General features: G+C 48.9%; 10 protein-coding genes and 1 non-coding gene across 11 annotated transcripts; 6 read left to right on the top strand and 5 right to left on the bottom strand.

The window, feature by feature from the left end:
• Nucleotides 1-175: 175 nt before the first annotated feature.
• BO87DRAFT_198549 (HET domain-containing protein) lies at nt 176-2,115 on the bottom strand. Its single transcript, XM_025618529.1, has 2 exons — nt 1,401-2,115; nt 176-1,345 (listed from the first exon to the last, which is right to left on the bottom strand). Exons 1-2 carry the CDS (start codon nt 1,969-1,971, stop codon nt 405-407), a joined length of 1,512 nt encoding a protein of 503 aa, XP_025474497.1. The 5' UTR covers nt 1,972-2,115; the 3' UTR covers nt 176-404.
• A 169-nt stretch (nt 2,116-2,284) lies between these two features.
• Nucleotides 2,285-3,180, top strand: BO87DRAFT_198552 (uncharacterized protein). Its single transcript, XM_025618530.1, has 2 exons — nt 2,285-2,664; nt 2,717-3,180. Exons 1-2 carry the CDS (start codon nt 2,522-2,524, stop codon nt 3,063-3,065), a joined length of 492 nt encoding a protein of 163 aa, XP_025474496.1. The 5' UTR covers nt 2,285-2,521; the 3' UTR covers nt 3,066-3,180.
• A 1,754-nt stretch (nt 3,181-4,934) lies between these two features.
• Nucleotides 4,935-5,856, top strand: BO87DRAFT_369787 (2EXR domain-containing protein; the record flags this gene model as incomplete). Its single annotated transcript, XM_025622000.1, has 1 exon — nt 4,935-5,856. The coding sequence occupies exon 1, from the start codon at nt 5,020-5,022 to the stop codon at nt 5,854-5,856; it is 837 nt and encodes a 278-aa protein (XP_025474495.1). The 5' UTR covers nt 4,935-5,019.
• A 204-nt stretch (nt 5,857-6,060) lies between these two features.
• BO87DRAFT_449615 (sodium:solute symporter family protein) lies at nt 6,061-8,256 on the bottom strand (the record flags this gene model as incomplete). The annotated part of the gene is made up of 3 exons (XM_025628366.1): nt 7,351-8,256; nt 6,238-7,292; nt 6,061-6,168 (listed from the first exon to the last, which is right to left on the bottom strand). Exons 1-3 carry the CDS (start codon nt 8,249-8,251, stop codon nt 6,061-6,063), a joined length of 2,064 nt encoding a protein of 687 aa, XP_025474494.1. The 5' UTR covers nt 8,252-8,256.
• A 594-nt stretch (nt 8,257-8,850) lies between these two features.
• Nucleotides 8,851-13,164, bottom strand: BO87DRAFT_449613 (5-oxoprolinase; the record flags this gene model as incomplete). The annotated part of the gene is made up of 8 exons (XM_025628365.1): nt 8,851-9,668; nt 9,735-9,936; nt 10,005-10,283; nt 10,338-10,444; nt 10,500-11,602; nt 11,654-12,815; nt 12,868-13,053; nt 13,122-13,164. The coding sequence occupies 8 exons, from the start codon at nt 13,162-13,164 to the stop codon at nt 8,851-8,853; spliced, it is 3,900 nt and encodes a 1,299-aa protein (XP_025474493.1).
• A 1,820-nt stretch (nt 13,165-14,984) lies between these two features.
• On the top strand, nt 14,985-16,914 carry BO87DRAFT_345501 (Zn(II)2Cys6 transcription factor domain-containing protein). Its single transcript, XM_025620860.1, has 4 exons — nt 14,985-15,274; nt 15,320-15,835; nt 15,884-16,024; nt 16,072-16,914. Exons 1-4 carry the CDS (start codon nt 15,215-15,217, stop codon nt 16,831-16,833), a joined length of 1,479 nt encoding a protein of 492 aa, XP_025474492.1. The 5' UTR covers nt 14,985-15,214; the 3' UTR covers nt 16,834-16,914.
• A 330-nt stretch (nt 16,915-17,244) lies between these two features.
• Nucleotides 17,245-18,730, bottom strand: BO87DRAFT_419937 (serine protein kinase). Its single transcript, XM_025626976.1, has 4 exons — nt 18,150-18,730; nt 17,865-18,083; nt 17,683-17,801; nt 17,245-17,618 (listed from the first exon to the last, which is right to left on the bottom strand). The coding sequence occupies exons 1-4, from the start codon at nt 18,634-18,636 to the stop codon at nt 17,331-17,333; spliced, it is 1,113 nt and encodes a 370-aa protein (XP_025474491.1). The 5' UTR covers nt 18,637-18,730; the 3' UTR covers nt 17,245-17,330.
• A 1,234-nt stretch (nt 18,731-19,964) lies between these two features.
• Nucleotides 19,965-20,273, top strand: BO87DRAFT_320692 (uncharacterized protein; the record flags this gene model as incomplete). The annotated part of the gene is made up of 2 exons (XM_025619906.1): nt 19,965-20,107; nt 20,177-20,273. The coding sequence occupies 2 exons, from the start codon at nt 19,965-19,967 to the stop codon at nt 20,271-20,273; spliced, it is 240 nt and encodes a 79-aa protein (XP_025474490.1).
• Nucleotides 20,274-21,161: 888 nt separating this feature from the next.
• BO87DRAFT_369778 (MFS general substrate transporter) lies at nt 21,162-23,383 on the bottom strand. The gene is made up of 3 exons (XM_025621999.1): nt 22,853-23,383; nt 22,186-22,799; nt 21,162-22,118 (listed from the first exon to the last, which is right to left on the bottom strand). Exons 1-3 carry the CDS (start codon nt 23,089-23,091, stop codon nt 21,184-21,186), a joined length of 1,788 nt encoding a protein of 595 aa, XP_025474489.1. The 5' UTR covers nt 23,092-23,383; the 3' UTR covers nt 21,162-21,183.
• A 2,140-nt stretch (nt 23,384-25,523) lies between these two features.
• Nucleotides 25,524-25,609, top strand: BO87DRAFT_t262. Its single transcript has one exon. It is a non-coding gene; the product is annotated as a tRNA-Tyr (tRNA).
• A 496-nt stretch (nt 25,610-26,105) lies between these two features.
• Nucleotides 26,106-27,658, top strand: BO87DRAFT_410811 (fructosyl amine: oxygen oxidoreductase). Its single transcript, XM_025626376.1, has 3 exons — nt 26,106-26,279; nt 26,328-27,313; nt 27,376-27,658. Exons 1-3 carry the CDS (start codon nt 26,160-26,162, stop codon nt 27,566-27,568), a joined length of 1,299 nt encoding a protein of 432 aa, XP_025474488.1. The 5' UTR covers nt 26,106-26,159; the 3' UTR covers nt 27,569-27,658.
• The last annotated feature ends 340 nt before the right edge of the window (nt 27,659-27,998 follow it).

The following is a 27,998-nucleotide window of genomic DNA, read 5'->3' as shown; positions in this document are numbered from 1 at the left end:
CCTGCTTGAGGTGGTCATAAATCCTTGTCCCTACAACGGGCAATTCACCCCCTACAGGGCTATGTGATGGTACCACTGGCCATGAGACTCTCCCCATTTTCGGTGTGGGGTAAGGGGAGACGCAGTGGAGCAATCAAAAACATCAGAAACAAAGCAAAGAAAGAAAAGAAACGGTCTCGAATTGGACAAGGTTGATACCGGGTCTTACAAGGTGCTTACTAGTGCTTACTTGACCCCTCATGAGCACGTCTGGACTGGGCTGATTCATGGCCGACGCTAAATGTGGTATTCCACCATCGATCAGTGCCACAGCCTCATGTCTGATGCCTGGGCCAACGCTTGTCCTTGCGCATTGCAGACAGTGATACAAATAGACCGAAACCCGGCTTTGCCCAGTATCCTGATCAGATCTTGTGAGGTAAGTCCGAACCATAGCCCGCATGTAGGATACCCGCAAACCCTCGTAAAATATCAGATTCGAAGCTGAAGGTCCGTTTTGTGTAGTCATGAACAATATCTTGGTAAGAGCCCAAGGCGATTTTCACTCTTTTGCGAGGCCAGACGCGCCCACATTCATCATCAACTACGCAATCCCTGCCAGAGCACTCGTAAATGAGTTTGGTGTCTGAGAACAATAGTAGTCGGGATGATAGCAGTGTTTCCTGAAATGTCCAGCCTCGAGTCATCCATTTTGACTCAGCGACTAATGCTTCGAAAGGGTCACTTCTCCCCAGAAAATAGAGACCTTGTACTTTAGCGCTCCATCGCCGGATCCGCTGTCTGGCATTCACCCCATATAGTCCGTGGTCCGCATTGGTGCCGACCAGGTCGACCAGAGTAACGTATGAATAGCCATATATGTCTCCCATTGCATTCAAATGTAATGCCTTCTTTGCTATGTCCTCATCTTGCAGAATGCAAAGTTGGTCAACCCAGAGATATCGGATTCTCAGATGACGGCATGCCGTGATAGCGTCGCGAATGACAGGTGATAGTGAGACTCCGGTCCTTGTTAAAGACCCTGGAACTTCAAGGCTTTTGATATTGGAAACAAGAGCTTGAACTGAGCCTTTTGTCTCCCCCCAAACGTAGCTCAGTGTGGCGTATCTGCAAAATGGTGGAGCGATAATGATGCACTGCTGCTCGGTGTCGATAACACGGAAACTGGGTAAGATATATTTGGGGGGTTCCAAGTGACAGGAATCTCTATGGTCAGCAGAATCATTGATATCGCAATCCGGCAGCCAGTGAGATACTCTTTCCCAGTTGATGTTCTTGGCTGGAATGTCCAATGAAATCATATTGTTCCATTGCCGTTCATCCGCAGTATCATGATAAAGTATATCTGGAAGACTGATTAGCCAAGTGCTTTTGTCATAGTTAAAGTAGGGTTTAATTACCTGGGGGGCCGGTTTTGAGTGAACCAACGCGCAGTGTAATGGAGAACCCAAATATCACCTTTTCAAGAAGACTGCATTTATTCGCGACATTCAAATAGATCTTATCATCGCGATCGAATTCATACACACTTTTCAGCCTCTCTACATCTGGTGCGAATAGACTGCAAATCTCGCAATACCTTGATCGCTGTTGTAATTGATCGTATGATCCGAAAGGCAGTCGAACGTGACTTATGTGTTGTATATTCTCGCAGCTATCTGCCCTACAGCCAGTCCCGCTCTCTGGCTTATCTGTGTCGCATCCACACATTCCGCAACACACAACATGACTGAGCCTCATGTGTCTGCATACCTCACAGAGAGGACCATGTGGCATGGAAGTACACTTTTCGCATGCATCATGAAAGCATAGTTTTTGATATAATTGGATCTGAGCCTTTGACCTCACCAATCTTTCGTGGGAGGACCTGAAAGACATCGAACGGTCACATAGGGGGCAGCACTTGTCGATATTGGCTTTGATAACATTAAACTTGGCATCATCGGCAGACAGGTGATATTTCCTCGTCATTATGGTGTTCTAACTGTATTATCTTTCGTTCAGCGAAGGCTAATCCGATACAATAAGTCTGGATGACAACTTCATCCCTAACTCAAGTCGCACGTTTTCTCTCCCGGTCGGGCCTATGCAAGATGATGTGGCATGGTCTTAGTGGCTTGTTGCAGGGATTACTAACACCGGCGCTTTGGACAAGACAGTGTTTTTGCCTCACAAGCTGTCCTTGGAGCGCGCACTACCCATGTCCTATGTTTTATCAGAGCCGTTCAGGGGCTTGGGTTGGGGTTAGCGTCTCCACACTTACTCTTTGCTATATCGTGTATCGGGGCAAACTTGGGGGACTATCCGAAAGAGGAAAATGTGGCCAGTGGAGGCAATGTGAGTGTGAAATTGCACCGCCCCCTCCAATTGTATTGTGGTTACTGTTTGATGTTGTTGTGCCACCGCACATTTGCTGCTCATCGCATCAAGCTTTTGGGATCAAATATTTTTGTACCTCTACAAGTTCAACTTACTTCGCCACTATTAGTCTTCGCTTTACAGAAAAACCAATAGACAAAGGATGGATGACCCCTTGAAGTCCTGCCTGATGTTTTCCAACGAGGACCATCAGTACCAAGCCCTCACATTGGTGGAAGGCGATTTGCCACTGTCGATCCAAAGATCACGAAGTCCTTCGGTCTTCAATCAAAGTAATGGTAGTGTGTGGGTTTTTTCTGGTCTGGAAATGCAGTTGGGATTACTCACAACAGCAAAGCTCCCAATGCACGCCCATTTTCCGTCTTCAGCTAGATGCGCCGGTAACATGGAGGGTTGATGAGAGCTGGCCCTTGATCTGGAAGCTCACATATCATGGAGTGGGAGGAGACGATAGTACCTCTCAGCCGATCACCTTCTCGAACAGCGATTTCTCGAATTGGGGGGTGTTCTGTGTCTATCGGCGCATTTCAGATACGGGAACATGGGGGCCCTGGCGCAGTTATAGAACTGTCGGATGCCACCAGTTTGAAGATCAAGATTCCCCGTGCACGGTAGGTACGAGCGATATGTTTGTTACCCTTGAACCCCACGAGACCTGGATACATGTTAAGGAAGCGCGAAATTGAATTTGATCTGCCGGATGATGCTCAGACCGGCGAGGTCCTCCGATACCAGTTCAAGGGATGCAAGCTGAGCTGGTGGGATTGGGGAGTAAAGGAGGATCACATTGACACAATTGTCTGGGTTTGGGACAACAATCGTCAATCCACCGAATAATAATGGACGGCTGAATGCTCTGGTACCAGCTTCAAATACGCTGCAGTTCACCGTTATTGAATAAGGGGGAAGCGATAATCAATCTACTTGGGCAATTGTCAGTCGCGGCTCGGTCCGACAGCACGTCCAACATTGTATCCAAGACACTCTTAATATGCGGCTGAATGCAGTGAAAAACTGTACATCACGCAATGAAGAGCAGATAGCCAAACAAGGGACCGAGGAAAATCGTAAAAACATGCAATAGGAGGTTGCGATCGCTGGAGGCGTCAGCACAACCTTATTAACCTCTCTATAGATCATGTTATTTCTACATCAAATATACACAATGCCCTACTGTAATTTTAACTTGTTAAAAGCGAGAATGACAAACGCAATCTATGGCAGCTGTCAAATCTCAGTTATTACTACTACAACATGGTCTCTGAAGTCCAGCAGGGAGGTCTGAAATACTTGATTTCCTTGAGAATAATACTGGAATTTATATCTATAGTCGTTCGTGTATTGAAAGTTGAAACTGGCCAATGCTAGGCCTACCGTCATCTTCCCTCTTAGGATCTACTTGGATACTGGGACCCTTTGCGTAATTTCTTTTGCGAAATGACTCTATGCATTAAGCTTCTTGCCTTGAGGGAGGACTAGTCCCTAATCTTAACTTAATTAGAGATTTGGGGTAGACAGCTTTCACAACTCTTTCATTATCAATCTGTATGATATTGATTATGGGAAGTATGTTGAGGGAATATTTTATGACAGGAGTTTACTGTTTTACTTAACCCTATTTTTAACAAAGGCATTTCCATCTACCTCCTTATATAATAGTCTAGGAGCTGGTGCGCAATAGCGTCGGTAGTCACGTGATACAGCACAGTGAGATCAATGCCTTTTTTAGCATAGAGTAAATATTGAGTTCTCTGTAGTAATTTGACCATAGATTGGTACTGCTATGAGCGCACTTTATTTTATTCAGGATAAAACCACTGGAAACTTCCAAAGGACGGAGTATCTCGATAGTTATGAAGTTTGTGTAGAATCATGGTCATATGATAACACGTGGTTCGAGTAAGATGCAGAGTTTTGGCAAGGTTGAATGCAAACAAGTTCAGAAATCATACTAAAATTGCAAGGCCCTCCGCCTATTTATCGACAACTTCTGAGACAGCTCAAAGGGTCCCTCGCTCAGCTTATTTAATCTTTCCGGTTCTAGTATTTGGCGACCGCTGGCGACTACCGGAAACCATTGGCGGCTACTAGCGACCATTGACTACTACTGGCGACCATTGACGATCACCAGCCACTTTGGTAACCTATAAGAAATGTGTATAACAGATCTTCCCCCATAATAAATTCTAATAAGCCCCTAAATATAGTTTCAGGAAAATGGTCTTCGGGTCAAGAGCTCTTCGATTATTAACTGTGCGGATTCTGTTGGCTGGAGTGCGGCTGAGAAAATGGGAAGCCCTGTGCTCCACACCCTGTGATCGGATCTACTAAAGACATCATCAGGAAGGTTAAATATAGACCACGTGCAGATGTAGATTAAGCAAAGAAGATGATCCCACACTGGACTGGTATTATCAAAATATGACCTATCAGGTCATTCTTTGACCGTGCAGGGGCTCTGCTCATCCCTGTCCAAGAAAAAGCTTGCCCGGTGGTGAGAACTTAATAAATCCAACACAATCAGCATCTTCGATACGGCCACATCTCATCCAGGACAGGCATACCCATTCCGCCTCCGCCAGTGTTCAACTACCCTCTTACTCCTCCATTAGATTCTCCTCCCATTACCACCCCATCACGATGCTTAGTCCAGAGTTTTCAACTACATCCGCCACATTCCCCAAATTCAGCCTTCTCCCCCCGGAACTCCGCCTCTCCATCTGGCAACACTCCCTCCCCACCCCCATCCACCAAGGCCTATACATCTACCAAAGGGGGTGTTGGGAGACCCACAGCGTATCTAAGGATGAATTCCACCTCAGCTTCAATCTTTCAAGTCTCACCACCATGAAAGTAGACGTGCCTCCCTTCCTAGTCAACCACGAGGCGCATTCCGTAGCGCAAAACTGGCTGCGTCAGCAAGCAGGAGCCCTCCTCTTCCACTGGACCCCTGATGGCTTCCACTTCACGCGGCCCTTTCAGCCGGCTTCAGACGCCCTATACGTGCCGGACTCTCGGTACCTAGAATTTCTTTCTGAAGGCTCAAATCTGGCCTTCGCCCCTGAATATGAAGGCATGAATTACAAGACCAGCCCGCCTGCGCTCCTCTGCCTCGCCCTTCCCCGGTCTCTATTGGAGCGTGAGAAGAAGGTCATCACGTCCGTGTTCGATATGTTAGAGTATCAAAATTTTGAGGAGGTTTTGGTGGTTGAAGATGTCTCGGAGGATGATGAGGGGCGTCTAAGTGTGCTACCCCGGGTGCAGAGGCCTTTGGGGTGGTCGGTGGTTCCTGGGTCGGAGACGCTGGTGTGGCTTAACTTTGCGAGGGCATATCGCCGGGAGGGATATCGCAAGGACAATGATGCAGTTGCGTTCGCGCGGTTGGTAGAGCGGGCGAGTGTGGGCATTGGTGCGTGGGTTGAGTGGGATTACGACAGACTCCTCAAGGTCAGGCGGGTACGCGCAATTCGGGATTGAGGCGTTGAAGCTCTCTGCTTGGTGTCTGGAGTGAAAGATTCATTTACTTTGGTTAGGGTAACGATATCTTCAAGTTAATATATACTAATGTCTCATAAATGAGGAATAACGAATTATGGAGTTCAGGAACAGCCCGTAGAACAGGCTCTTTTTCGCCTCCGTTCTGAAAGGCTGACAATTACATCTACAATCTTCGTTTAATCTTCATACTGGCTGTCCAGTTCGCAATCTCTCCTTCCTACGTCCCCAAATCGCCCTGATATCACCCCATACCCCCCTTGAAATATCCCGCAAAGCACCTGCACTTTCAACCTGCACGATGTCTGTCAGTAAACATGACCTTCCTGCATTGCACTTGATGATATGAAAGACGTAACTTACCACCGGATATATCACACAAATGAGCACACTCGCCCAAACCCAAATAAAGGAGACAACAACCCACCCCGTGAAAAACTCCCTGTTATACACATACCGCGTCCCAAACAGAGTGAAAGGAACAAGGATCACGGCAATGGCAATGAAGATGACATTCGCTGTGCAGGCAAATCGCTCCGCTTTCTTAACGAGAGCAGGATCCATGGGCTCAATGGTCTCAGTTTCGAGGTACTCAATTATATCGTTCTTCGATTGCGTGGTCGGTTCACTGGGTGTTGCAGTCATTGTGACTATTTCGGTATCATTGTTCTTCTTGGCTGATGTCTCTGTCGAGGTCTTATCTGGTTCGACAGGGACCCCTGTAATAATGTTCGTTGCCGACGTGTCGTGGCCATGTTTCCCCGGAAATAGTAAACTCAAAAGTACAGCGGAAATAGTCCCCACCCCGAACGAGGCCAAGTTTCCGGCAACGGCGTTCGTGGCATCGCCCGTCGTCGCAACACTGATCCCGCCTGATCGCTTCCATGAAGTGATAAACCAGACAATGATACCTAGGCCAAATCCGATCCAGGGGGCTGCGATAGCCGCAACAGTGGACATGCGGTCCCAGAGCAGAATGAGTCCAACGGGAATAGCTGCTCCGCCGACAATCACTCCCAGTACTGTAAGGAGCCAGGTGAGACTAACGCCTGCGGCATTGAGAATGCAGCAGAATGCGGCCAGGACAATGGCGTAGATGACAATGCCCCAGTGGCTGACACGCACGAGTGTCGCAGAGTCGGTGTTCGGGCGGATGTAGGTTTTATACACGTCGAAGGTTAGTAAGGAGGAGACAGCGATGAGTTCAGCGGATGTGGAACTAGTCACGGCCATGAACAGTAGTATGAGCATAAGTACTGCGCCGCCCTTTCCGAGAAGGGTGATGGCGGTTGCTGGAGCCGAGAGTCCGGCGTCGACTTGCGAAGCCGATAACGGGTTGGGGTATGTTGGGAACGCTGGGTTGCTAGTCAGGGCTGCGCACCCCAGACCCATCGCTGTTGCAAAGCCGAATGGAATGCCTAGGTTGATTAGTACCTATTAAACAGCCATGGGCTTTGGGAAGGCCCTGTCACTCACCATACCAGGCAACGCCTCCTAGCATATATGCCTTCACAGATGACTCTGGTCGCGAGGCGATAGCTCGCTGCCAGTAAGCTTGATCAAGCCAGACAGTACTGAACCCAGAAACAAATATATCCACCGCGAAGATCAAACCACCCACGGATCGAAACGCAAGATATGATCCATCAGTATTACGATCGATTGGCATATCTCGCGATGCCTCCTGGAGCAAATCATACAACTTCCCCGGGCTTCCAATGAGATCACTAGTAGCCGACACCGAGAAGCCGAATACCAGTATCGCAATGAATAGAATAACGGTATGAGTATAATCCGCGATGAAAGTTGCCCGCAATCCACCGACAATAACATACGCCGCAACAACAGCAGGAATTAGGAAATTGGCAGCATAAACATTCATTCCCGTGATTGCTGCCACCGCCTGCGCGCCACCTAGCACCAAACAGGCGCTAACAAGCATATTCGTAGCCAAACCATTGTACAAGTAGGTGAGATGGGCGATCTTGCCGTGCCGGGAGAGGACGATCTCTGGCATGGTGTGTGCGCCCGGTGCATTTGCTTTGATCTTGACGGCGATCAAGGCGAAGAGGAGGATCTGCAGCGTGCCGATGGCGCCGTACCACATGGGTCCGCAGACGCCATACGAATATGCGAAAGTCGAACTGGTTAGAAGTGTAGCCGACCATGTCCATGAGGAGACAATTCCAGCGGAGATCAAGCCCGGCTTGACAGATCGTGACGCGGTGTTGAATTCTTCGGCACGATGTGTAGAGAATTGAGTATAGCGATTCTGAAGCCAGGAAATACCAAGCATGAATAGGGCGAAGATGCCACCGATGCCGATGACAATTCCATAGCCGGCACCTGGTGGTAGGACTCGAAGCTCGTGAGACATGGTGGGTATTCACACAGTGGTGTGATGGGGATTGATGCGACATGGTGCATGCACTGTCTGCTGCTAGAGATATAAACCCCGCTGGAGAACGATAGGCTTATCGTGGTTTGACGTGATAGCTGACGCCGAGCACGGCCGGTGCTGCTCGAGAACGGGATGTGGGTGATAACAAGGGCTTTCCTTGCATGTTCTCTCCAATCAAGATGGTGAATGCTTCTTATCGCGGATCATCCCAGCAGTTGGAGAAGCCGCCGTTGGAGTAACCAGCAAGGGTCTGATCCGGCGGCGATCATTTATCAGCACTCGATAAGCTTGACATCATTCTATAGCTTTCATTCTATAGATTTGATTCTAGACTACGCCACACAGAGCCCCCAGCAGGGCTTTTCGGTCGGTTGGACGCCTGTACGTTATTGAGCCCTGATAGGTCCCTTCAGGGTTCAAGGACCGTCTAGACTTGATAGAAGGGACTGATGCTTCAGTTCAAAAAGAAAATTTGCGTAAAAAACACATTGTTTATTGAAGACAAATTCTTTCATTGCCGACATTTGCATCAAAATTATCCATAGTATGTAGTATACTTAGATCCGGGAATCCCACTACACCTGCTCAGCCAGACTTCTAGCCGCCTCTACCGATCCGTTGGCGATAGGAACAAATCCCCTATTTACCTTGGCCTGATCTTTCTCAATCCTGCCCTCATCACTGCCCTTGCTTCCATACCCACCCCCTCCAGGCGTCTCAATAACCAAACGATCTCCAGCCCTCATCTCAACCGAATTCTTTCCCCCAATCGACATAATCTCCCCGTCTTCCCCTTTAACCCACAAATTTCTGCCACAGCGACCATCTTCTCCCCCGTCCATTCCATATGGCTTCACTACCCGCCTCTCAGACAAGATAGATGCCATCATCGGAATCCGAAACTCGACATCCCTCACTACCCCGTCACCGCCTCTATACCGTCCTTCTCCACCACTACCACCCCTGAAACAAAACCTCCTAAGAAGAACCGGATACCGTCGTTCCAAAGACTCCGGATCTGTGATTCTCGTGTTCGTCATGTTCGTATGTACACCATTCGTGCCGGACCATGTCGGACCCGCTCCACTACCTCCTGCGATCGTCTCATAGTATCCAAAATCGTCCGTACCGAATGAGAAATTGTTCATGCAGCCTTGGCTGGCGGCACAGACGCGGAGGGTCTTGAAAATTACGTCGACGATTCGTTGCGAGGTGAGGACGTTACCGGCACAGACAGCAGCGGTGGGAGCTGGATTGAGAAGACTGGGTTTGGGGACATGGACGGTCACGGGGGCGAGGCAGCCGTGGTTCAGCGGGATGTCGGAGTCGACGATACACCGGAGGGCAAATATTATGGATGAGTGAGTTATGGCTATAGGGGCATTCCAATTGCCTTAGGATTCCCGCGGTGGTTAATCAGAGTTCAACCCAGGTAAGTAGTGGTGAAAGATCGGCTTACCGTAGACTTGGGGTCCAGTGCCTGTGAAGTCGAATACCGCTGAACCATCAGCCTCATTGAGTGTAATTTTGAGGCAGATAGGTGTTCCATCGTCCATATAGTCGACCTGTTTCAGCTCTGTTTGATGGAACTCGCGCGCGAGGCGTTTAAAGAGATTGCGGATGGCGAGTTCGGCGGAGGATTGGATGGCTTTCATGTATACCTAGCAGACATGCTTGTGAGTTGTCTGGCCTGGTGGGTGATAAATTCCATTTCGCATGGTTAACTCACCTGAACAACTTCCATGGAATATTCCTCAATAAGCTGATGGATCAGCCGGATGCCACAATGGTTGGCGGCCACTTGGGCTTTCAGGTCTGTCACATTATCTTGGTACCTTCGGGTGCCACTGGAGCCAGGATACTGTGCTGGTTCGTCGCAAAGAAGCCGAGCGAGTCCGACTTCGTCCAGAACGCCGTCTCGGATCAATAGAAATGACTTGAACAAAGCTCCCTCTTGAGCAAGCTCCTTCGAGGATGGAGGCATCGAGCCAGGCAGGATACCGCCAATCTGATCATCTTAGCCGGGAAAGTTGATACAACTTGGAGGGAAGGGTGCACGTACGTCAGCATGATGGCCTCGTGAAGCTGTCCAAAAGATGATTTCTTTCCCCTGTGCATCAAATACGGGAGTAATAACAGTGAGGTCTGGGAGGTGGGTACCCCCATATTCTGAACTGGTTGATTAGCACGGTGAATGGGATGGCAAAATTTCCCTCGTACGAACCAGGTGCATTAGACAACAAAACATCTCCCGCCTTCAACCTTCCCTTCCATTCTTCAATCTGACCCCTTACCGCAAAGGCCATGCTACCAATCATCGCAGGCACATGGGGGGCGTTTGCGACCAGAGACCCATCCGAACTGAACACAGCGCAACTGAAATCAAGCCGTTCCTTGATGTTCGCGCTCACACTCACCTGTTGCAGTACACGACCCATCTGCTCCGCGACGCTCATGAAACGGTGGCGGAATACAGAAAGTTGGACAGGGTCGATAGTATCAGTGGTAACGTTGCGGCCCTTCTCGGAAGCTTTGACGTCAAGGATCAGCTTGTCCTGCGCGGATGTTGCTGAAGAGCCTGGGCCCACGAGTATCGTTTGCGTTTCATCGACCACAAGTGCCGGGCCGTTGACCTTCTGTCCGAGAGGGATGAACTTGAGGATGTATACTGGTGTGTCTGTCCATCCAAGCTGATCAAAATAAACACTATTGGTAGCCTCAGCAGCAGGGCACCTCTCTGTGGGTACGGAAGGCTTCGCTAAGACCAAAGCCGGAACATCAGGCGAAGGGGCAGTGAAAGAGCCTCGACCTATGGCCCGAACTCGAATGCTATCAACAAATACATTACTATCAGTAGGCGTGAAGCCAAATTGCTGATGGTGTGCTTTGACAAAGTTCTGCAACATATCATGGGTCTGGTCCACTGCAATCATAATGGTAGTCTCGCTTCCGTCATAGCGCATGTTGAGGAACCGGTCCACGTCCACGTTCAGTATCCCGTCATTTCCTAGGAGATCCTTGGTAGCCAGAGCGAGTTCCTCCAAGTCCGCTAAGATTGTTGGGAGGTTCGATGAATCGTATGCCTTTGCGCAGGGCCTCTGACCTTCCTGCACCACATCTGCCAGGCCAATACCATAGGCAGAGAGAATTGAGGAGTGCTTGTGGATCAAGACCTTCTGGATACCAAGAATTTCGGCAATGGCACAGGCGTGTTGACCTCCCGCTCCACCAAAGGATGCTAAGTGATGCTTCGTTGTGTCGTAACCGCGAGCCTCTGTCAGGCTCCGAATGGGGCCACACATGGCAGAATTCGCAACGTCGAGGAAGCTGCACGCATATTAGCCTCGATTAATTCTCATATTCCAGCGAGAAGCTTACCCCTGTGCCACCTGCGCCCAGCTCATTGACTTGCCCGTATCTTGGTTAATCGTTGCCGTCAAAGCTTCGAATTTGGCAATAACAACATCGCGATCCAAGGGCTCATCCTCATTTGGACCGAATACAGAGGGGAAATACTCCGGGATCAACCTTCCTAGAGCCAGATTGGCATCCGTAATGGTCAATGGGCCCCCTTTGCGATAGCACGCAGGACCTGGGTCCGAAGAGGCACTTTCTGGTCCAACAGACATCAACCCGTCGCGCCAGAACAGGATGCTCCCTCCACCAGCAGCGATCGTGTTTATATTGAGCTGTGGAGTCTGCATCGAGATTCCCGCGGTGGTGGTCTCAAATATATGATCCAGTGTCCCGTCATAGCGACTAACATCTGTGCTCGTTCCTCCCATATCGAAGCCAATCAGTGGGGCTTCGCTGACCTCATCATAGCAGGTACGAGCATACCCTACCACTCCACCAGCCGGGCCAGAAAGAATCGAATGCAGTCCGGAAAGTCTATGCGCAGGGACTAGCCCACCATCGGATTGCATGAATTCCAACTTGGTATCCGACTTGGCAATATCTGGGAAACTGGTCAAAAACTGCTTCAGATATCGTTCGATTGTCGGAGTAAGGTATCCATCAATGACAGCGGAGTTTCCTCGAGGAACAAGCCTAGTCCGTTGCGATACAGCATGCGAGAGCGAGACATTCTCAAACCCGATGTGTTGCGCCAGGTCTCGGATCTGGAGCTCGTGATCGGGAAACGTGTAGGCGTGCATCAGACATACAGCGATGGATCTGTACCCGTCCGCGTAAATCTTCCTCAGGTATTCCTCCACTGACTCGAGATTCAACGACTTTATTATCTGGACAGTTTCTCCGGATGTACCCGTGAGCTCTCGTGGTACGGGCGGCGACGAGAGGTCCATGCTTCGCAGGTCTGTGTCGGTGCAGTTACGCAGGGTCACGCGCTCTTCCACCTCAAATACCTCGGAATATAGTGTTTCAGGCCTTCGAATTGAGAGATCGAACATGAAGGGTCGCGATTGATTGCCGATTTCCAGCAAGTCTTTGAAGCCCTCCGTGATGAGAAGAGCAGTGCGCTCGCCTTTCCTCTCTAGCAGTGCGTTTGTCGCAACGGTTGTCCCCATGCGTATTGACTCTAAACAAAAGGTTAGCCTGGAGAAAGGCTCGTAACTCAGGATGTCTCCCACCGATATCCTTTGTATCCAACCCTGTTCCCCTCGGAATACTCGTTCCATAGTAAATCTCCAATACGCGGCGGATGGCTTCAGTCGGGGCATCATCGTAATTCTTGGGATCGACAGATAGAATCTTCAACACGATATCTTCCTGACTGGGGACTTTGCAAATGCAGTCGGTGAACGTTCCTCCGCGATCTGTACGGTCGGTCAGTCGCTTGGTATAGTAATTGCAGCATTATCGGGTTGAATGTGGCGCGACAGACCTATAGAGATCCGCAGCTTCTGTCGAGGTTCTACACTTGGCATTGTGATATATGAACACAAATATAGTCATTGAATGTGGATAGAACCAAAATTGTGGCATTATTCAACTCATATGTCAAGCCTACAGATCGTGAGACGGGCCTCATCGGCCGAGAGTGGAGGTGAAGGTGGAGAAAGTCACCGGCCCGTTATCTCCAACATTTCCCCTCCCACCCCTCGTCTTCGGCAGGACACTTGCAGATCTTGCAGCTTATCAGGAAAGTCAGCGGGGAGAACTGCCTTGTCTGTAGTAGGGCTTCCTGTCAGTATCGCGAACCCCGCGTCTTATCGCGGGTTATCGGATGCTCGCTCCGATAGTATCTGATAAGGCTCTGGAGCACATGAATTGCTGCTCGCACAGCACATTGGCATCCTTAGTTTTCAGACCACTTTGCCTACCCATGTCATTCAGGGTGTGGACACATAGTACATGAAGGAAACAAACATGATGCAAGTTCAATATATGACCCTGAACAGACCTTGTTGTCAGCACCTATCGCAACAAATTAGGTCCAGATACTCGCAGATTACTCGGGGATGAAAGCGACCCAAGGTCGAGGGCGAACTGTTGCGAACTCATCCCTCCGCAGGGACAGCTGGCTTGAAGCTAGTTGTCGCTTTTATTGTGCCATCTATACCGGGACGGGCGGTTTGAAAAAACAAGACGGTCTCAAAGACTGGTCCGTCTTTCATCAACATCTCAGTCTGCACAATAACGTCCATAGTACCGATAGGTCCGCTAGTTCTCAATGTGTCAAGGCAATCTCTGAAGTCACTGCTTTTGATCCGCCCATAACGTCCGGCTTCGAGGGGGAGGTACGACCCCATATATTCAGGCATGTCCGGAGGGCCTACTGCTGTCTATGTGAAAGCTATCCTCCACTATCTATATCTTCCTCGCTTTGTGTGCACGATGTCCCAGTCCTTGGCAGGCACGGGTATGACTCTCCATTTCTTGTTTAATGCGGTCCACTGCCCGTCCAGTCGGCCCGTCCGACCTGGTGAACCAAAGCTTAAGTAATCGGGATCTGAACTCGATTCGACGTTAGGATGCTTTCAGTGAGCGGGCGGACCGCTTCCGTGCCGAATTGGTGACAGACTTCACATTCCGCACCACTCGGCCAATACCTTCCAAATAGTACCCGTCAATGATATCATAACGAATAAAGAGAACAAGGGTTCCACTTCCTTTGCAGACAAGCGATCCAATGTGTAGCAAACATTGAAGCTTAGACTAGGCGGTCGTTGTGTGATTGGATGCCGGCACTGGGCCCTAATTTCCCGCAAAAGCATCATACAATTCACCCACCGAGCGCTGAAGAGCGATAGTCAGATAGGGCAACAAAAAAAAAGATTTGAAAAAGGAAAGGATCAATCAAAAACATACAACAGAAGGGATTCGCTGGTGGTCACCCACCCAACTACTAACCTCCCGGCGTGTGGCTTAAGTACGGCTGAGCGGACGGGAAGCCCTGTTTTCCACACCCTGTGGTCGTATGTACTCACTTCTTTTCCGATGAAATTGATATAGATAGAAACTAATGTTGACAGTCATAATTCAAAGCCCTATGGGCATTGATTGTTGGTGCGGGAGGTGCAGTTGGCCGATCTGCAGTGCACGATCGATATCATGACAAGCCGCTTCTCTACTCCACTCCTCAGCAAGCGGATATTTACAGGGACCCCCTTGCCTATGAGACACTGACCCGGAGCTCCCCGCGGGGCCCGTCCGCGACCACTCTAAGTACTAAAAGGGTCCGCAAGGCTGAATTGCGTGGTAGCAAGGCAGTCAAGTCACGCCGTCAAATATATTCCATTAACCAATTGGTAATGCAGCGATCCATTCACTTACACAGGACTAAACCAGTCGGTCTTCGCCTATAATCACCGCATGTGACATGTCGCATGAATTGAGGCTGAGGGTAGCACGTGAAACGTGACCAACCAATGAACAACCTGAACATCGGAGGTTCCAATCGTTCATCTTCTCCTTGCATCGATCCAACTGTTCGTCCTCCCTAGCCATAGGTACATCAGACATTGTACCCTGGAGATGGGTGGCATACCCTTCACATCACGCGCCTGTGCAGCCTGTAAGAAGCGCAAGATCAAGGTCAGTCCTTCAATCGAACTGTTAATCGATGGCTAAACCTGGCAGTGTGATCTGGAGAAGCCCGAATGCTCCAATTGTGTTAAAAGAGGAGGAACGCCTTGCCCCGGTTACCAGGATCGGGACTTCATCCGCCACAGCTTTGAGCCCCGGGATGCGCGCGATGCGGAGATCAAGCTACCCGAAGCCCGGCGGGTTGGAGAGCTCCAGCTCCTGGCATTGCCTGCTTGCTTCAATATGAATCCCGAGGCTCGCACCCAGTTGTTTGCGACCTACATGCACACGTTCTTCGCCTCCAACCCGTCCCCCACTGGCAGGGTCGATAGCTGGTACTCGTTGATGGCGCGCTTCCCAACCTTGGCCGGCAAATCAGACCTGCTGGATCGCTCGGTCATTGGCTTGGCCTCCGTGTTTTTGGGTAAGAAGACCAGGGATGGTCGGTTGGCACATTATGGCCTGGAAATCTACAATAGTGCTCTTCATGCGATGCTACAGATCTTGCAGGTGAATCGTCCGCCAACAGCTACTACTCTCTACTCTGCCATTGTCTTCCAAGCTTACGAGGTAGGTTCAATCCGGGCCAAGACGTCCAGTTGTTCTGACAAGCCACAGACTATGGAGAATAGTGAGACGGTATTGCGTAACTGTCTTGCCCACATACAGGGAGCTGCAGCGATGTTGAAGCAACACGACTTTACCCGGTGTGATCAAACCCTCATCGACGCGATCCTATGGAGACACAAGTGGGCGGCGGTCAGTTTAAGTCTCCCTTGGTGATGGACTTACTAACACTCTTATAGGCAATGTTCACCCTTAACACCCCATACAGTATGCATGTGGACGTTGAATGTCTTAATCTTGGCCGAAAAGACAGCCCTGTCGATGAGCTATTCGAAGTGATTGCCGAAGGCATAGCTCTACGCAGAGATCTGTGTAAACTCATAGGACAATCACATCACGATCGCGAACACGCATGCCACGCACTACTGCAGCGGTGCTTCAACCTTGAGGCGCATCTGCGGGTAGACTGGCTGCATATGTCCGCTCACAGGCTGGACGGCAAACCCACCCCCTGTAGCAGGCAAAGCCTGGGACAGGAGCCCAGCATGCTCCCCCTGGATCCAGGTCTCGCACCATACAACTTCGAAAGCCTCGAAGCAGCCAAAATCTACCTCCTGTTCTGGGTAGCTTCACTGGTCATCCGCCGCGTAATCTATCAAACCGAGACTCACCTGTTGCGAGACCCTGACCCGAGCCGCATGGTGTTCTATGCCAGAGAAATTTGCCGCTCCGTAGCATATTGCATGCAGCCTGAAAATCGGATGTTGGCCGTGCGATCCGTACTTCTGGGACTTTCACAGGCGTCCAAATGTTATATTGACTGCGGGGATAAGGCTGAGTTCGAGTGGTGCCAAGCGGTCTACCCGTTTATTGACGCCAGTGGCTTTGGTATCGCCAGACTTATGAGCGAGATGGAGTGGAAATTTTGGAATGCGGCTCAGAGCCAGCCAAGGGGAGCTCCTTTGTTATTGCCTGAGGCGGTACGTGCTAGTTCGATATGAGCGCACCCAGGAGATAGTAACGCGACACGTATCCCATGCACCGCTGCAGATCTGGGCATTGATATACTAATTGAACCGACGCATTCGCATTATTGCAGCAGATACTCTATTACTTGTTAGGTTTCTACCGATGGTGCGGGGATTACTGGATTTTGTGATTACTTGCCTAAGCTTCCATGGCCATAATATCAGTCCTATGTGGTATAAGCTTCCAGCTCGCTTCCAGCTCCGCTAGGATCGCATTTCTTCTCGCATTAGGAACCTTCCTGGGTTTCCGTTACTGATTAGTAAGAAAGAGTAGTTTATGTGTAATATACTCTCTTCACGGCTCGGAAGAAAAAGAAAAAGAAAGAAAGAAAGAAAAAAAGAAAAAGAAGAAAAATAAACTTTGAGACATTAATAAGACTTTCAGGGACAGTGTCACTGGGTCTATTCTTGGAAATGAATGACCCCTTGAAGCAAAACTAAACTAAATTTACCGCCCTCAACAACAGCTTTCAGTGCTCGTTCACAGTAAATGCATCTTGCAGCAACTCTTTGGTGCAACATCGTTCTTCACGAGTTACCCGCAGCATCAATAAAAGGAACTTAGCGAGGCGCTGTACATTCTCAGTTCCAAATTTATCCTGCAGCCGCTCAGCGAGATATGCAGCAAATCCAGCTTGACCAGCAGGGTCACACATTCTCTCGTCAATAAGTTCTAGATGTTCCTTATTGACTTCCTCTCGTGGTATACCGAAGGTACAAAGTGGAAAGAGTGGCTCGTTGGTTGCTATTTCAAATATCTGGTCAGTGTTAGCAGATGCACTTTATTGTCATAAGGAGTACAGATAATTAAAAGACACTTACCAAGCACCCCAATGCCCAGATATCGATGGTCCAGTCCCAAGGGCTCCCGTGTATAATCTCAGGGGCGCGTAGTGACAGTGGTGTTACAGGCCTCTCGTTGCACTGTCTACGAAATTGAGCTATAAAGGGGAAGATCAGCGACTAGACACAAGATTCTGCGTAGGAATGGATTTGTCTCTTACCGCCACCCAAATCCCCGATTTTGACAACAAGGTTGGAGTGCTGGACATTCTTCAGTTGGTTGTAACGTCTCTGTGAAGGCATCAAGTATTGTGGGGCACTGTCATCTTTCGTCACTCCTTCAAGCCATCTGACTGGACTGAATTGTGGTGGCTCCAGAAAAGCCTCGGTGTCATTTATCGAGTTAGTAACTGCGACCAGCATGTTTCCTGGTTGTAGGTCTGCTCGGGCAGACAGAAAGCGGTCATTAGTAATTATCAGGTTGTTTCTGGCTTGTATTAACTTACCACAATGGACAATATCAGATCTATGGAGGAAATCGAGCCCCAAGAGAATCTGATGTGACATGGTTTCTACATATCCCGCCTGTCGTGGCGTCCATGTGACTATCATTTCTTGCAGATCCGAGATCATCACCGGAAAAACCAGACATAGGTGAATACCATTTGGACCTGTATGATAGAAGTGATCAAGCAGTTCAACGACATGTGATTTTCCAGGGTGATCGAATTCGGACGCCGCCAGATGACGCAGTATCAAAAGCTCCTTTGCATCTGCAGAAGCACCTGCTTTCAGAATCTTTAGGGCGACATGTTGATGGGTACTAGTCTTATCCTTTGCAAGCCAGACAGTCGAGAATTGGCCATACGCTAGCTTTCCGACAACTTCATATTTTTGGCCGAAGGTGTCATGGAGGTGGACGGGGTGGTAACCTCCCCGGCGATACTCTTCAACGGGTTCGACCGCCTTGGTAATTCTCTCGAAACGGCGCATGTTCACAAATTGAAGATCAGTGTGAGACCGTCGCACAATCAAGAATACTGGTAATAGTAAATTGTTAGTTGGCGTTGCGAAAGCAAACTTGAACACTATCAATGTGAACTGGACAGGGGCACTCAGGTGCCAGGAGTTCCCAAGCCTAATATAGACGTGCCACAGTCGCAGTCATGTGACCTAAATACGGAAGAAGCCGAAGCCTTGTTAGCGGTTCCCGAATCGAGCCTGAAGGAGCAAGTTTGATTACATAGGTAATAACAGTACCGAGAAGAAAACTGTCTAGTAAGTTGCCGTCAGCCATCTTGTTGATATTAAATTGGCGAGACTGGAAAGTTAATCTGCTGGCGAAAATATCACACTCTGTTGTCCCCTCTGCTCGGACTAGCCAGCGAGCAAAGCTATCTGCATCGAGTACCTGCGTGTGCGTTATCCCCACACAGTGGACTTTTGGCAGGCCAACAGGCTTGGTAGTAGACCCAGGTCCTGGGCAGTTCCGTGAGAAGGCGTGCACGACGCTCTTTACTATGGCACATAACGTTCTCAGCGGGAAGTATCCCGGATTTATGCGGACTAGTACTCCCACTGCCTGCCGATCCATGAAGCCTCTACGTAGAGCTACTCCGTGATAGTCCGTGATTATTGCTTATATCCTACAGTGTCTTACAGTGCTGAAGCGGTTCAAGCCACACGTATTGATCTTCCGATAAAATATGTATATTACACGGGGCTAGCAGGAATATATTGCATGGAAGGAAAGAATTTCCGCAGCACTTTTTACAACTCTCTAACTGTATGCTATAGAAAGCATTGTCTTGCAAAATTTCTGGCTATGGAAATGTTCATAGCCTTTACTTTTTAGTTCTAGATTTATTCGGTCTTGATCCTCTGCTCGCGTGTATTGGTGCTTTTGCGAAATTCTGCATGCAAGAGGCAATTTCCATGGCATACTAAGCAGAGAGTAAAGTGGCTCTGTTACATTCCAGAGCCTTGTATACATACCCCAGAAAGAGCCATGGCATGGTTTATCTGCCCATACAGGTAGTATCCGATACTACAAAGGCAACTTCATTATCGACATGCAATTACACTGAGTTCTGCTTACCGGCACAAGGTTACCTCCAGCTAAGTAATTCGCGATGGTATATAATTCCATCAACATATTTTTTTGTCAAAGAATATAAGAGACTGGAACGCGTATATAAGGGCCTATGGAATGGTACTCTAATGTTTTTATCAGCTCAAGGATTCGCTCTCTCCAACACTATCCCGTGTTATCTCAATAATCTCCTGGATTCTACTATTCGAGAATTCATTCAACTTCCGTGATGCCTCTCCCCGTTGAATTTAAACCTGCTAACATGTATGCTAAGTCCCCAGAAATGAGGGCCGAGATTCAGCGGCAGGTTCTCAAGTGCTACCAGGAGAACTATCTGGGTAAAGGGAAGATTTACGATAAGGCTGTCGTTATGTAAGTCTGGGCCATCTCTGATACAGTTTGAATGTACTAACTGCCCTCCAGTTGCAACTTTCATACCAGCACTTTTAGTGGCGACCCAAAGGAGCATTGTACGGTTCAGTTTCATTCTGGAGACAGCATGACTATTGAACACATCTACCATGAAGATGAATCTTAATGCGACTCCCCATAGAGACCGCTCAGGGTTATTGCGTTCCGAGTCCGTTCATGAACTATATATTATTAGTTCAGTAGGACGTGGGCATGCATTAATCTCTGGGGATTGAAGAAATTTTATTATTTATTGGATATGATCATGTAATTGAAAATCACTGTATGCAAAACGTTGTAGAGTAGCGTCAGATATCAATGTTACCCTGTGAACTGCGCATTATAGTGGGGGGTTCGTAAGAACATCAAGATAGAAAAGGAAAGGAAGAAACTTGATGAGTACAATATATTAATTGCCCAGAGGAGGTGTGCCCCATCCTTTCTTCACTAACACCTGAAGTCCGTTAAGTATCAAAAGGCGATGCTCTAAGCGATCCTTTATGTGACATTCGTGGACTCCGCACTTAAGCTCGCGGGGCACTTTGCCTAAGCCACGCTGCAAAGGCTTCTAGATATCTGGCCGAAATCTATTTCGCATGATTCCCACGTGCTGCTGGAATATTAATCGGAACAGCCGTAGCGCCACCTGATAGTGCAGCTTGCTGGACTTCCTGTAATTCGCTTTAATGACAAATATGCCAATGAAACAAATCTTTCATTCGCACACCCCTCTGCGAGCTCTAATGATCCATAATACTGTATACTTTCCAGGCCATTTTCAGGCATGCAGTAAGGACTATAACTGGAACCGCAGATGTAAGATTTGACGACAAGGTTATGTTAGCGGTATAAGTCGAAGACAAATTTGGAAATACAAAATTGATCAAGTGACACTATCCACGATAGGTATTTAGCAGTGGCTTTTGCTGATGGCTAGTAAGTAGGCGAGTCTACGAGGGTCTAAACACGAAACTAATTATTAGTGAAGTAAATATAATGATTATAATGTATATGTCTGGTAAGGGACGGTCCCACCTCTAGATCATCGTCCCCTTATTCTGCTTCTTGTCCACATTATAATGCTTCCACATACCCACCGCCGGAAACATCAACACCAAAATACAAGTCGCTGCAATAGCCTCGTACTTCTCCATATACCCCCAGGCATAATTGACCGCATCCCTAACCGCCGACCCAGGCTCATACTTCATCTGCGACAAATAACCCCCAGAGTACAACGTCTCGAACAGGTCCTGATCCTCCGCCGGCAGCGCCCTCCTCAACCCATCCGTGAACGTGTTGGTATAAATCGCCGCCGAAACCGCATACCCAATAGCGCCCCCAATACTATTGAACAGACCCAACATCGACAACAAGATTGGGATCCCATCCCTGTTCGACGCACACATCACCGCCATCTGCTGACCAATAACCAACATACCACCCGAGAACGCAATAAAGATCTGACACATTATTACGTACCCGATATCTGCGTCTTGACCGCGGAAATGAATCATCAACCCGGCACCCAAGAACATCAGCGGTGCCGCAAAGCACAGACATGAGTACTTGAATTCCTTGACCATGCGGATCCAGAAGCCGAAGACGGGGGACCAGACGCACGATCCGACGGTATAGATGGAGGTCATGTAGCCGGTTTTGGTCACGTCCAGGTTGTAGACGACCATTACGAAGTAGTAGAAGTAGCTGTCCCAGCAGTAAAAGCTGAAGTAGACGACTGCGGCAAGGAGGCAGGCGCCGAGGACGGTGCGGTCCCGGAGAAGGTCGTAGGGGATGAAGTGGACCCGGGCGCACCATCTCTCCCAGGCTGCGAAGACAAAGAAGAGAGCGAAACCGATGACTACTTCGGCGATGAAGGCGGCGTTATGGTATTCTGTTCGGCCATAACTAGCTAGGCTGAAGGGGAGGAGGAAGAGTACGAAGGCGGCCATGAGGATGAAGGCACCGATGACTGTCAAGATGATGTTAGAGTCTGTTCTTAGGTTTCGCAGCTTGTCTAGTAAGAGAGAAAAGATTACCATCGAATTCGTGAATGTAGTGGATCAGCGACTGGAACCAGGTCCGGCCATTGTCTTGGCGAACCAGAACACCGGTCTTGTAGGCCTTCCGCTCATAATATTTGAAGACGAAAATGAGGGGCGCGAAGACGAAGGGCTGGACTATGGCGAAGGCACCATAGGCCCAGCGCCAGCCCGAAGTCTTGATAAAGGAGTTGGCGGCAAGAGAACCGGTAAAGGCACAGCAGATGAAAGGCGTTGTGGAGAAGCCAAAAGCAAAGGCTCGATTGCGCAAACCGGACGTATCAGCAATGAAAATCTCCAGAATGAGGTATATAGCATCGTAACCGATCCAGTAGAAGACATAGCCAGCAGCGAAGGCATTGGGGCCATTGCATGCCGCGAGAATGATCAATCCAAGAACATAGACGATGACGAAGACGATCAGGCCTTCAGCACGTCCCCAGATTCCAAGAAGCTTTCCAATGGGTAGTTTCAGCACTCCACCAATGATGGTCGCTAAGATATAGGCCGTCGTGACTTGCGAGGCGTGGGAGAAATTCGAGTAAGCATAGTAGAGCACGTTGGTACTGATGTATTCGTGAAGCGCAAGCATGAAATAGCAGACCCAGATCCTGAGGATATCATTAGTACAGCTCTTCTATATGCTTCCTTGTAATTTCCATACCAGGCGTAAGTGCCGTAGATGGCTTTTTTGCTCCAGACCAGCGCAGCAGCCTCTGCCTTCTGCACTCCGATCGGGGCCTCCTGGGAAACCCCTTCAGGCTGGGCATCTTTTTCGGAGAGCCCCAGGTTAGCGGATGGACCATCTGTCTGGGAATTCTTCGGAAGCTGCTCTACTGGCTGAAGATCATCCACGACATGGTTGGTCTTGCGACCCTTAAGTCGGTCAACGACGACACCCATGATAGCTGGATGAGATATTATCTCTGCAGTGTGAGTAGATGAGTAATGTCAATGGGAATAGGAGTGAGAGAAAAGGGGAAGGAAAAGGGCCGATCGCGGGATGGTTATATAGTGGGTAGCATTTCCTCCCACACCCAACATCTCCCCTGTCAATCATCCATTCAACTTGGCTTTTGGGTCCGCATTAGCGCCAACATCAAACTTTTTTCTTTCTCCTGCTTCTATGGCTCATGTGGAGACTGCTCTTTGGGGCCAAAGTCTCTAGCATCATGGCGTGGCAACTAGGCTCGTGGTGTCACGCAGGAGCCACGCTTGCAGACTGGAGAGTGAGAGTCAGGAATCGATGATGAACAAATAAATGGGGGCCAAGCGATAAGCGCCATCAGATAATCAGGCCAATGCATCAGATAATCTCTGTTGTGGGGCTCACAGCCAATGATATTGATTATTAGCCGGCCAATGCCGGGTGTGATAATAACCTCTTGGCCAATTGCGGCTGTCTAGCCCGGATCATTTATGCCCAAGAGCCACATTCTTTTACAACGATTCCCCAGATTGGCCTAGCTAACCGGCTCCATTGGTCGGTGGACGTATTGAGTATCGCTTTCCGCGCTAGGAAAATTTTACCTCCCCGTGATTGATACTAAAAGCAGCCTGGTCGATCCTTCGATCCAGGGCTTGTGCGTGAAATCTCTGCTGTGTGGCTTTTGACAACCCGAAACATCCGATTGACATTAGAAAATCAACGTATTACCGTTGGAATCCTTGACGGTCAGGCCACTGGTGTTTGGCAGGTGGTGTGGCAGGATGTATCAGCAATCGGACTGTAATGCATGCTCTCGCACACCACCTACACCGATTGGTAGACTCCTGCTTGGCTCTCTCGTATCTCATGATCCATGCGGAAGCTTATGCCGGCATATCCGAACCTGAGCTGTCGTTCTTTTCGGAGCGCCCATTTGGGGGAAACACAGCGTGGTTTGATCAGCCAACAGCGGTCCAGAATCAGTCGCTTGGTACCCACATTGAATCGGCATACTCCGTAGTAACCTCACAGCCTTGCATATTACGTACCTTACTTCTACATGTCTTAACCCAGCAGTTGATTTTGGACGTGGCTTATCTGCTAACCCTGGACTGTAACGCACTATGATGGTGGAGCCCATTTACAACCCATGAACCCTTAAGACCCATAATTGGGGAGCCACAAAATCATTACAAATGGCTTACTAAATTAATGAAGCACTCTTACCACTCCTTTACTATTATCCATCATCCTTTCAGCTAGTGTTATCCAAGATGTATTCTCATTATGCCTTATCAATCTTATCAGGCTTAAACGATTAGGATCATTAGATCTTTTCTAGACTCCGGCCAGATGAAGGTGCGCTCTATAGCTATACAATGTATCATACTTTCTACTCTTTCCCTTTTACTTTAGCTCTCACACGGCAAAGTAAACGCATACTGTTCCATAATATATTAGCGCTTATTCTTTAACAAGGCAAAAGTGTATCCCAGCATCTGTCAAAATAGATTGCACCCTGGATATCTCCGGGGGAGGTTGTTACCCTCATTTATTTCACCGATTACGAGTGGGTGAAGTGCTAGGGAGATGATCACATTATGGTCGTTGACTTGGGGAATATACATGTCGCAAAGTCTGGGGTATAGCTCCGTTCAATAGTGATGCCTAGTTTATGGAGCGCAGAATGGTTGAGTCGCCAGTGTAGTAGAAAGGGAGAGGGGTGTCCATGACAGGGCTGTGGTCACATGATACCATTTCTGGAATGGACCGAACAAGCGCTTGCCCACCAACGGGGCTGCGGATAATTAGTAGGATTGCTAAGTGTGATCTTTCTAGATGTTCGGTTTTCCTTGGGTGGAGCTAAATGGCCTACGTGCTGATCAGGGTCATCACAACCCAACATTCCAGGATCATTTGCCGATCCCCGCACATTTTCGTGCTGATGCCTAAGGCAGGTAGTAATTGAGTGTCACCCAAGATGCCTCGGGGATCCATATCTGACACAATAAACGCCATCTCGGTATGTTTACTGATTACTTGCCCTTTTAGTGGCTGGTATTGACGGGCTTGTCGTCTAGACCGCATGTTTTCATGGTCGCTGTTTCACTGGCACAGGAAAGTGAACCCAGACAATATATATTTACCAGATACAATCGAGGGGCAACTTATCGGGGAACGGGGAGCGAGCCACAAGCAGGAAAAAGAGCCTAAAAATGACTTACTGAAGGGATAGAGAGGTCAAAAATAGATAGGAGCACTAGCCAAACCATAATAGACAGATTTTGGGCAGGACATATACTAGTTACTCTGAGCAGAAGTGTTCACGATTGACGACAGAATGGGATCAATTCTGGCTGAGTTTAGTGGTATATATATAGATGAAATGACGAGTACTAACAGATAACCCTTGATGGTCTAGTTGGTTATGGCGTCCGGCTGTAATGGTTAATTGTAACCGGAAAATCCCTGGTTCGATTCCGGGTCGAGGGACATCTTCTTTTTTGCCTTTTTTTTTTTTCTTTTTACCCGCCCCGCCCACTTCCATATTCACCTCGAAGTCCAAGGCGCTGAAATTCGAACTAGAAGATATGTTACACTCCCATTTATCTACGTATTGCTTCTCTACACATGCAGCTGAAATAAAGCGATAAACGAAGCTTCTGAAAATAATGGCAGACCCAGTAACCGTTCGTCACTGGCCTCGGAGACAATGGCATCATTGAGCTTTCCGGTCAGGCGACATAATGGCTGCGCCTCGATTGCAGTGTGGAGGTGGTTCAGCGCCACGTCCTCAAGAGTCCAACAATCGAGCATAGAGAAAGACCGCCACACTCCGGAGTAGACAATGCTCTTGTTCAGGTCCAGGTAGCCCGACCCAAGCCAGTCCGATTCCAGATCACGTGAGCGGATCGGAGAACAATTTGGGTCTCCGTTCATAGTTATTTAGGGAGTCATGAAAGCTTTGATCGAACAACCATTGCTCCACCAAGAACATTCACTTCCTAAGTGTCCCATTACTTCCTGACGTATATCAGTAGTCATGGATAAAGATAGCCATGTCGTGATTATCGGTGCAGGCGTATTTGGCCTCACCACAGCCTACCAGCTCGCCACCGAGGGCTACAAGAACATAACGGTCCTTGACCGACATATGCCCCCAGTAAGTTCTGTTATGCACCGTGAGTGTTACATCAGCTAATCAGTCCAGGTTTCGGATGGATCCAGCTCTGACATCTCTCGTATAATTCGATTTGATTATGCCGACGATGACTACTTGCGTATTTCTCACGCAGCCTATTTGAAATGGCAGGAGCCCAAGTACCGGGGCATCTTCTACCCCAGCCCGTTTATTCTAACAGGAAGCATGGGCCCCGTCAAGGACTCATGGATGGAGAGGACCAAAGCAGCTCTCAACAGATATAACCTTCCATGGACTCACGTAACCGACGCGGACCACGCGAAGCGGTTACACCCAGTCCTTAGCGGAAAATTAGCCGCACCTCCGTTCTCTGGGTACCAAAACAACCAAGCAGGATGGGCAGACGCCAACAAGGCTATCAGTCAGCTTCGTGATGATTGCTTCGAAGCTGGGGTTTCGTTCATCTGCGGCCGGCGGGGTACGGTTGTTGGGTTTGACACCGATTCCGACAAGAATATCAAGGCCGTACGAACCCTCATTGGAAGCCCCGTGTCGGGAGATCACTTCATTCTTGCAGCTGGTGCATGGGGATCTAGCCTAGTTCCCATGTACAACTCTACCATTGCTACTGCTCAGGTCCTGGGATTCATGCGTCTCACACCAGAGGAGGTGAAGAAGTACGAAGAGCTTCCGATTTACATCAACTTCTCGAGTGGCTGGTTTAACTTCCCTCCTCATGAAGATACTAGCCTACTGAAGATGGCTGTTCACGGGTGGGGATACACCAGGACCCCCAAGGAGGGAGAGCTCACCCTCGCCAAGGGTAACATCTCGACTCCCCCGTTGATCCCGCCTCGTGAGCGTATCAACTTTGTCCCAGCGGATGGCGAGCACAGACTCCGGGAAGGACTGCGCGAGATTCTGCCCGAACTAGCTGACCGGCCTTTTGAGAAGCTGGCTCTCTGCTGGTATACGGATACCCCGACCGGTGATTTCATCATGGACTACCATCCGGATTTCAAGAACTTGTTTATTGGAGGTGCGGGCAGTGGACAGTGAGACTTCCCTTTTGTATCGAATTCGTTTTTGTGATCAAATGCTAATGTTCCGTGCGCAGTGGATTCAAGTTCCTACCTGTCCTGGGTGAATACATGTCGCGGGCGATCAAACGGGACCTACCGGAGAACCTCGCTCAGAAGTGGCGATTCCGGATGGAATACCAGAACCAGGACGATACTTTTCTGGGTGATGGGAGCCGCGCAGGACCTGCGAGACGGGAGTTGACTCCTTATGAGAAGGCTAAATTGTAAATTGTCATTGCCTTCGCATGGTGAAGATTGTAAATATGAGGTTGATTAGTTACGAAGTTAGCGATGGAAGATGGTACTTGAACAGGTTCCTTTAGAGCCATATTCAACCAAAGTTGCATTCCTCCATCTGAGTCAAAAGATAAGAAATCCAAGCGAGATCGCCACTAGCCGGAAATAAACTAGTCCCGAAAGATAAGCACGTGGCAAAACTTCCGCTCACGTGGTCGGCAAAACGCATCTCGGAATTTGCCCCGACGCCGAAATGGATCGGCTACTTCCCCGGCTTATGGCAGGAGTAGATGGCGGAATGTCAATTTATCGATAGCATGGATCGATCCTCTGAGCCCCGAGAACGGAGTCGACAGGCCTGCGAGCCATGTCGGTAAGGTCTCTTGCTCATGAGGAAATGGCCAGACTTGCTGACTCTATG

The sequence above is a fragment of the Aspergillus neoniger genome (genome assembly GCF_003184625.1).
Source record: "Aspergillus neoniger CBS 115656 unplaced genomic scaffold BO87scaffold_55, whole genome shotgun sequence".
Taxonomy (NCBI): Eukaryota; Fungi; Ascomycota; class Eurotiomycetes; order Eurotiales; family Aspergillaceae; genus Aspergillus; species Aspergillus neoniger.
Note: the sequence above shows the minus strand (reverse complement) of the source record. Positions and strands in the feature narration are given on the sequence as shown.

What these genes read in the sequence shown, in the direction of transcription:
- BO87DRAFT_410811 (XM_025626376.1), top strand. Translation starts at nt 26,160, where the DNA reads ATGGATAAAGATAGCCATGTCGTGATTATCGGTGCAGGCGTATTTGGC. An exon ending in TTGACCGACATATGCCCCCA is followed by an intron (nt 26,280 to 26,327) that starts GTAAGTTCTGTT and finishes TAATCAGTCCAG; the next exon opens with GTTTCGGATGGATCCAGCTC. An exon ending in GGAGGTGCGGGCAGTGGACA is followed by an intron (nt 27,314 to 27,375) that starts GTGAGACTTCCC and finishes TTCCGTGCGCAG; the next exon opens with TGGATTCAAGTTCCTACCTG.
- BO87DRAFT_369778 (XM_025621999.1), bottom strand. Translation starts at nt 23,091, where the DNA reads ATGGGTGTCGTCGTTGACCGACTTAAGGGTCGCAAGACCAACCATGTC. An exon ending in ATCTACGGCACTTACGCCTG is followed by an intron (nt 22,800 to 22,852) that starts GTATGGAAATTA and finishes TGATATCCTCAG; the next exon opens with GATCTGGGTCTGCTATTTCA. An exon ending in CTACATTCACGAATTCGATG is followed by an intron (nt 22,119 to 22,185) that starts GTAATCTTTTCT and finishes TCATCTTGACAG; the next exon opens with TCATCGGTGCCTTCATCCTC.
- BO87DRAFT_198552 (XM_025618530.1), top strand. Translation starts at nt 2,522, where the DNA reads ATGGATGACCCCTTGAAGTCCTGCCTGATGTTTTCCAACGAGGACCAT. An exon ending in AATCAAAGTAATGGTAGTGT is followed by an intron (nt 2,665 to 2,716) that starts GTGGGTTTTTTC and finishes ACAACAGCAAAG; the next exon opens with CTCCCAATGCACGCCCATTT.
- BO87DRAFT_345501 (XM_025620860.1), top strand. Translation starts at nt 15,215, where the DNA reads ATGGGTGGCATACCCTTCACATCACGCGCCTGTGCAGCCTGTAAGAAG. An exon ending in GTAAGAAGCGCAAGATCAAG is followed by an intron (nt 15,275 to 15,319) that starts GTCAGTCCTTCA and finishes TAAACCTGGCAG; the next exon opens with TGTGATCTGGAGAAGCCCGA. An exon ending in TTGTCTTCCAAGCTTACGAG is followed by an intron (nt 15,836 to 15,883) that starts GTAGGTTCAATC and finishes GACAAGCCACAG; the next exon opens with ACTATGGAGAATAGTGAGAC.
- BO87DRAFT_198549 (XM_025618529.1), bottom strand. Translation starts at nt 1,971, where the DNA reads ATGACGAGGAAATATCACCTGTCTGCCGATGATGCCAAGTTTAATGTT. An exon ending in ACTCAAAACCGGCCCCCCAG is followed by an intron (nt 1,346 to 1,400) that starts GTAATTAAACCC and finishes TCAGTCTTCCAG; the next exon opens with ATATACTTTATCATGATACT.
- BO87DRAFT_419937 (XM_025626976.1), bottom strand. Translation starts at nt 18,636, where the DNA reads ATGCGCCGTTTCGAGAGAATTACCAAGGCGGTCGAACCCGTTGAAGAG. An exon ending in ATCTGATATTGTCCATTGTG is followed by an intron (nt 18,084 to 18,149) that starts GTAAGTTAATAC and finishes CTGCCCGAGCAG; the next exon opens with ACCTACAACCAGGAAACATG. An exon ending in AATCGGGGATTTGGGTGGCG is followed by an intron (nt 17,802 to 17,864) that starts GTAAGAGACAAA and finishes TCCCCTTTATAG; the next exon opens with CTCAATTTCGTAGACAGTGC.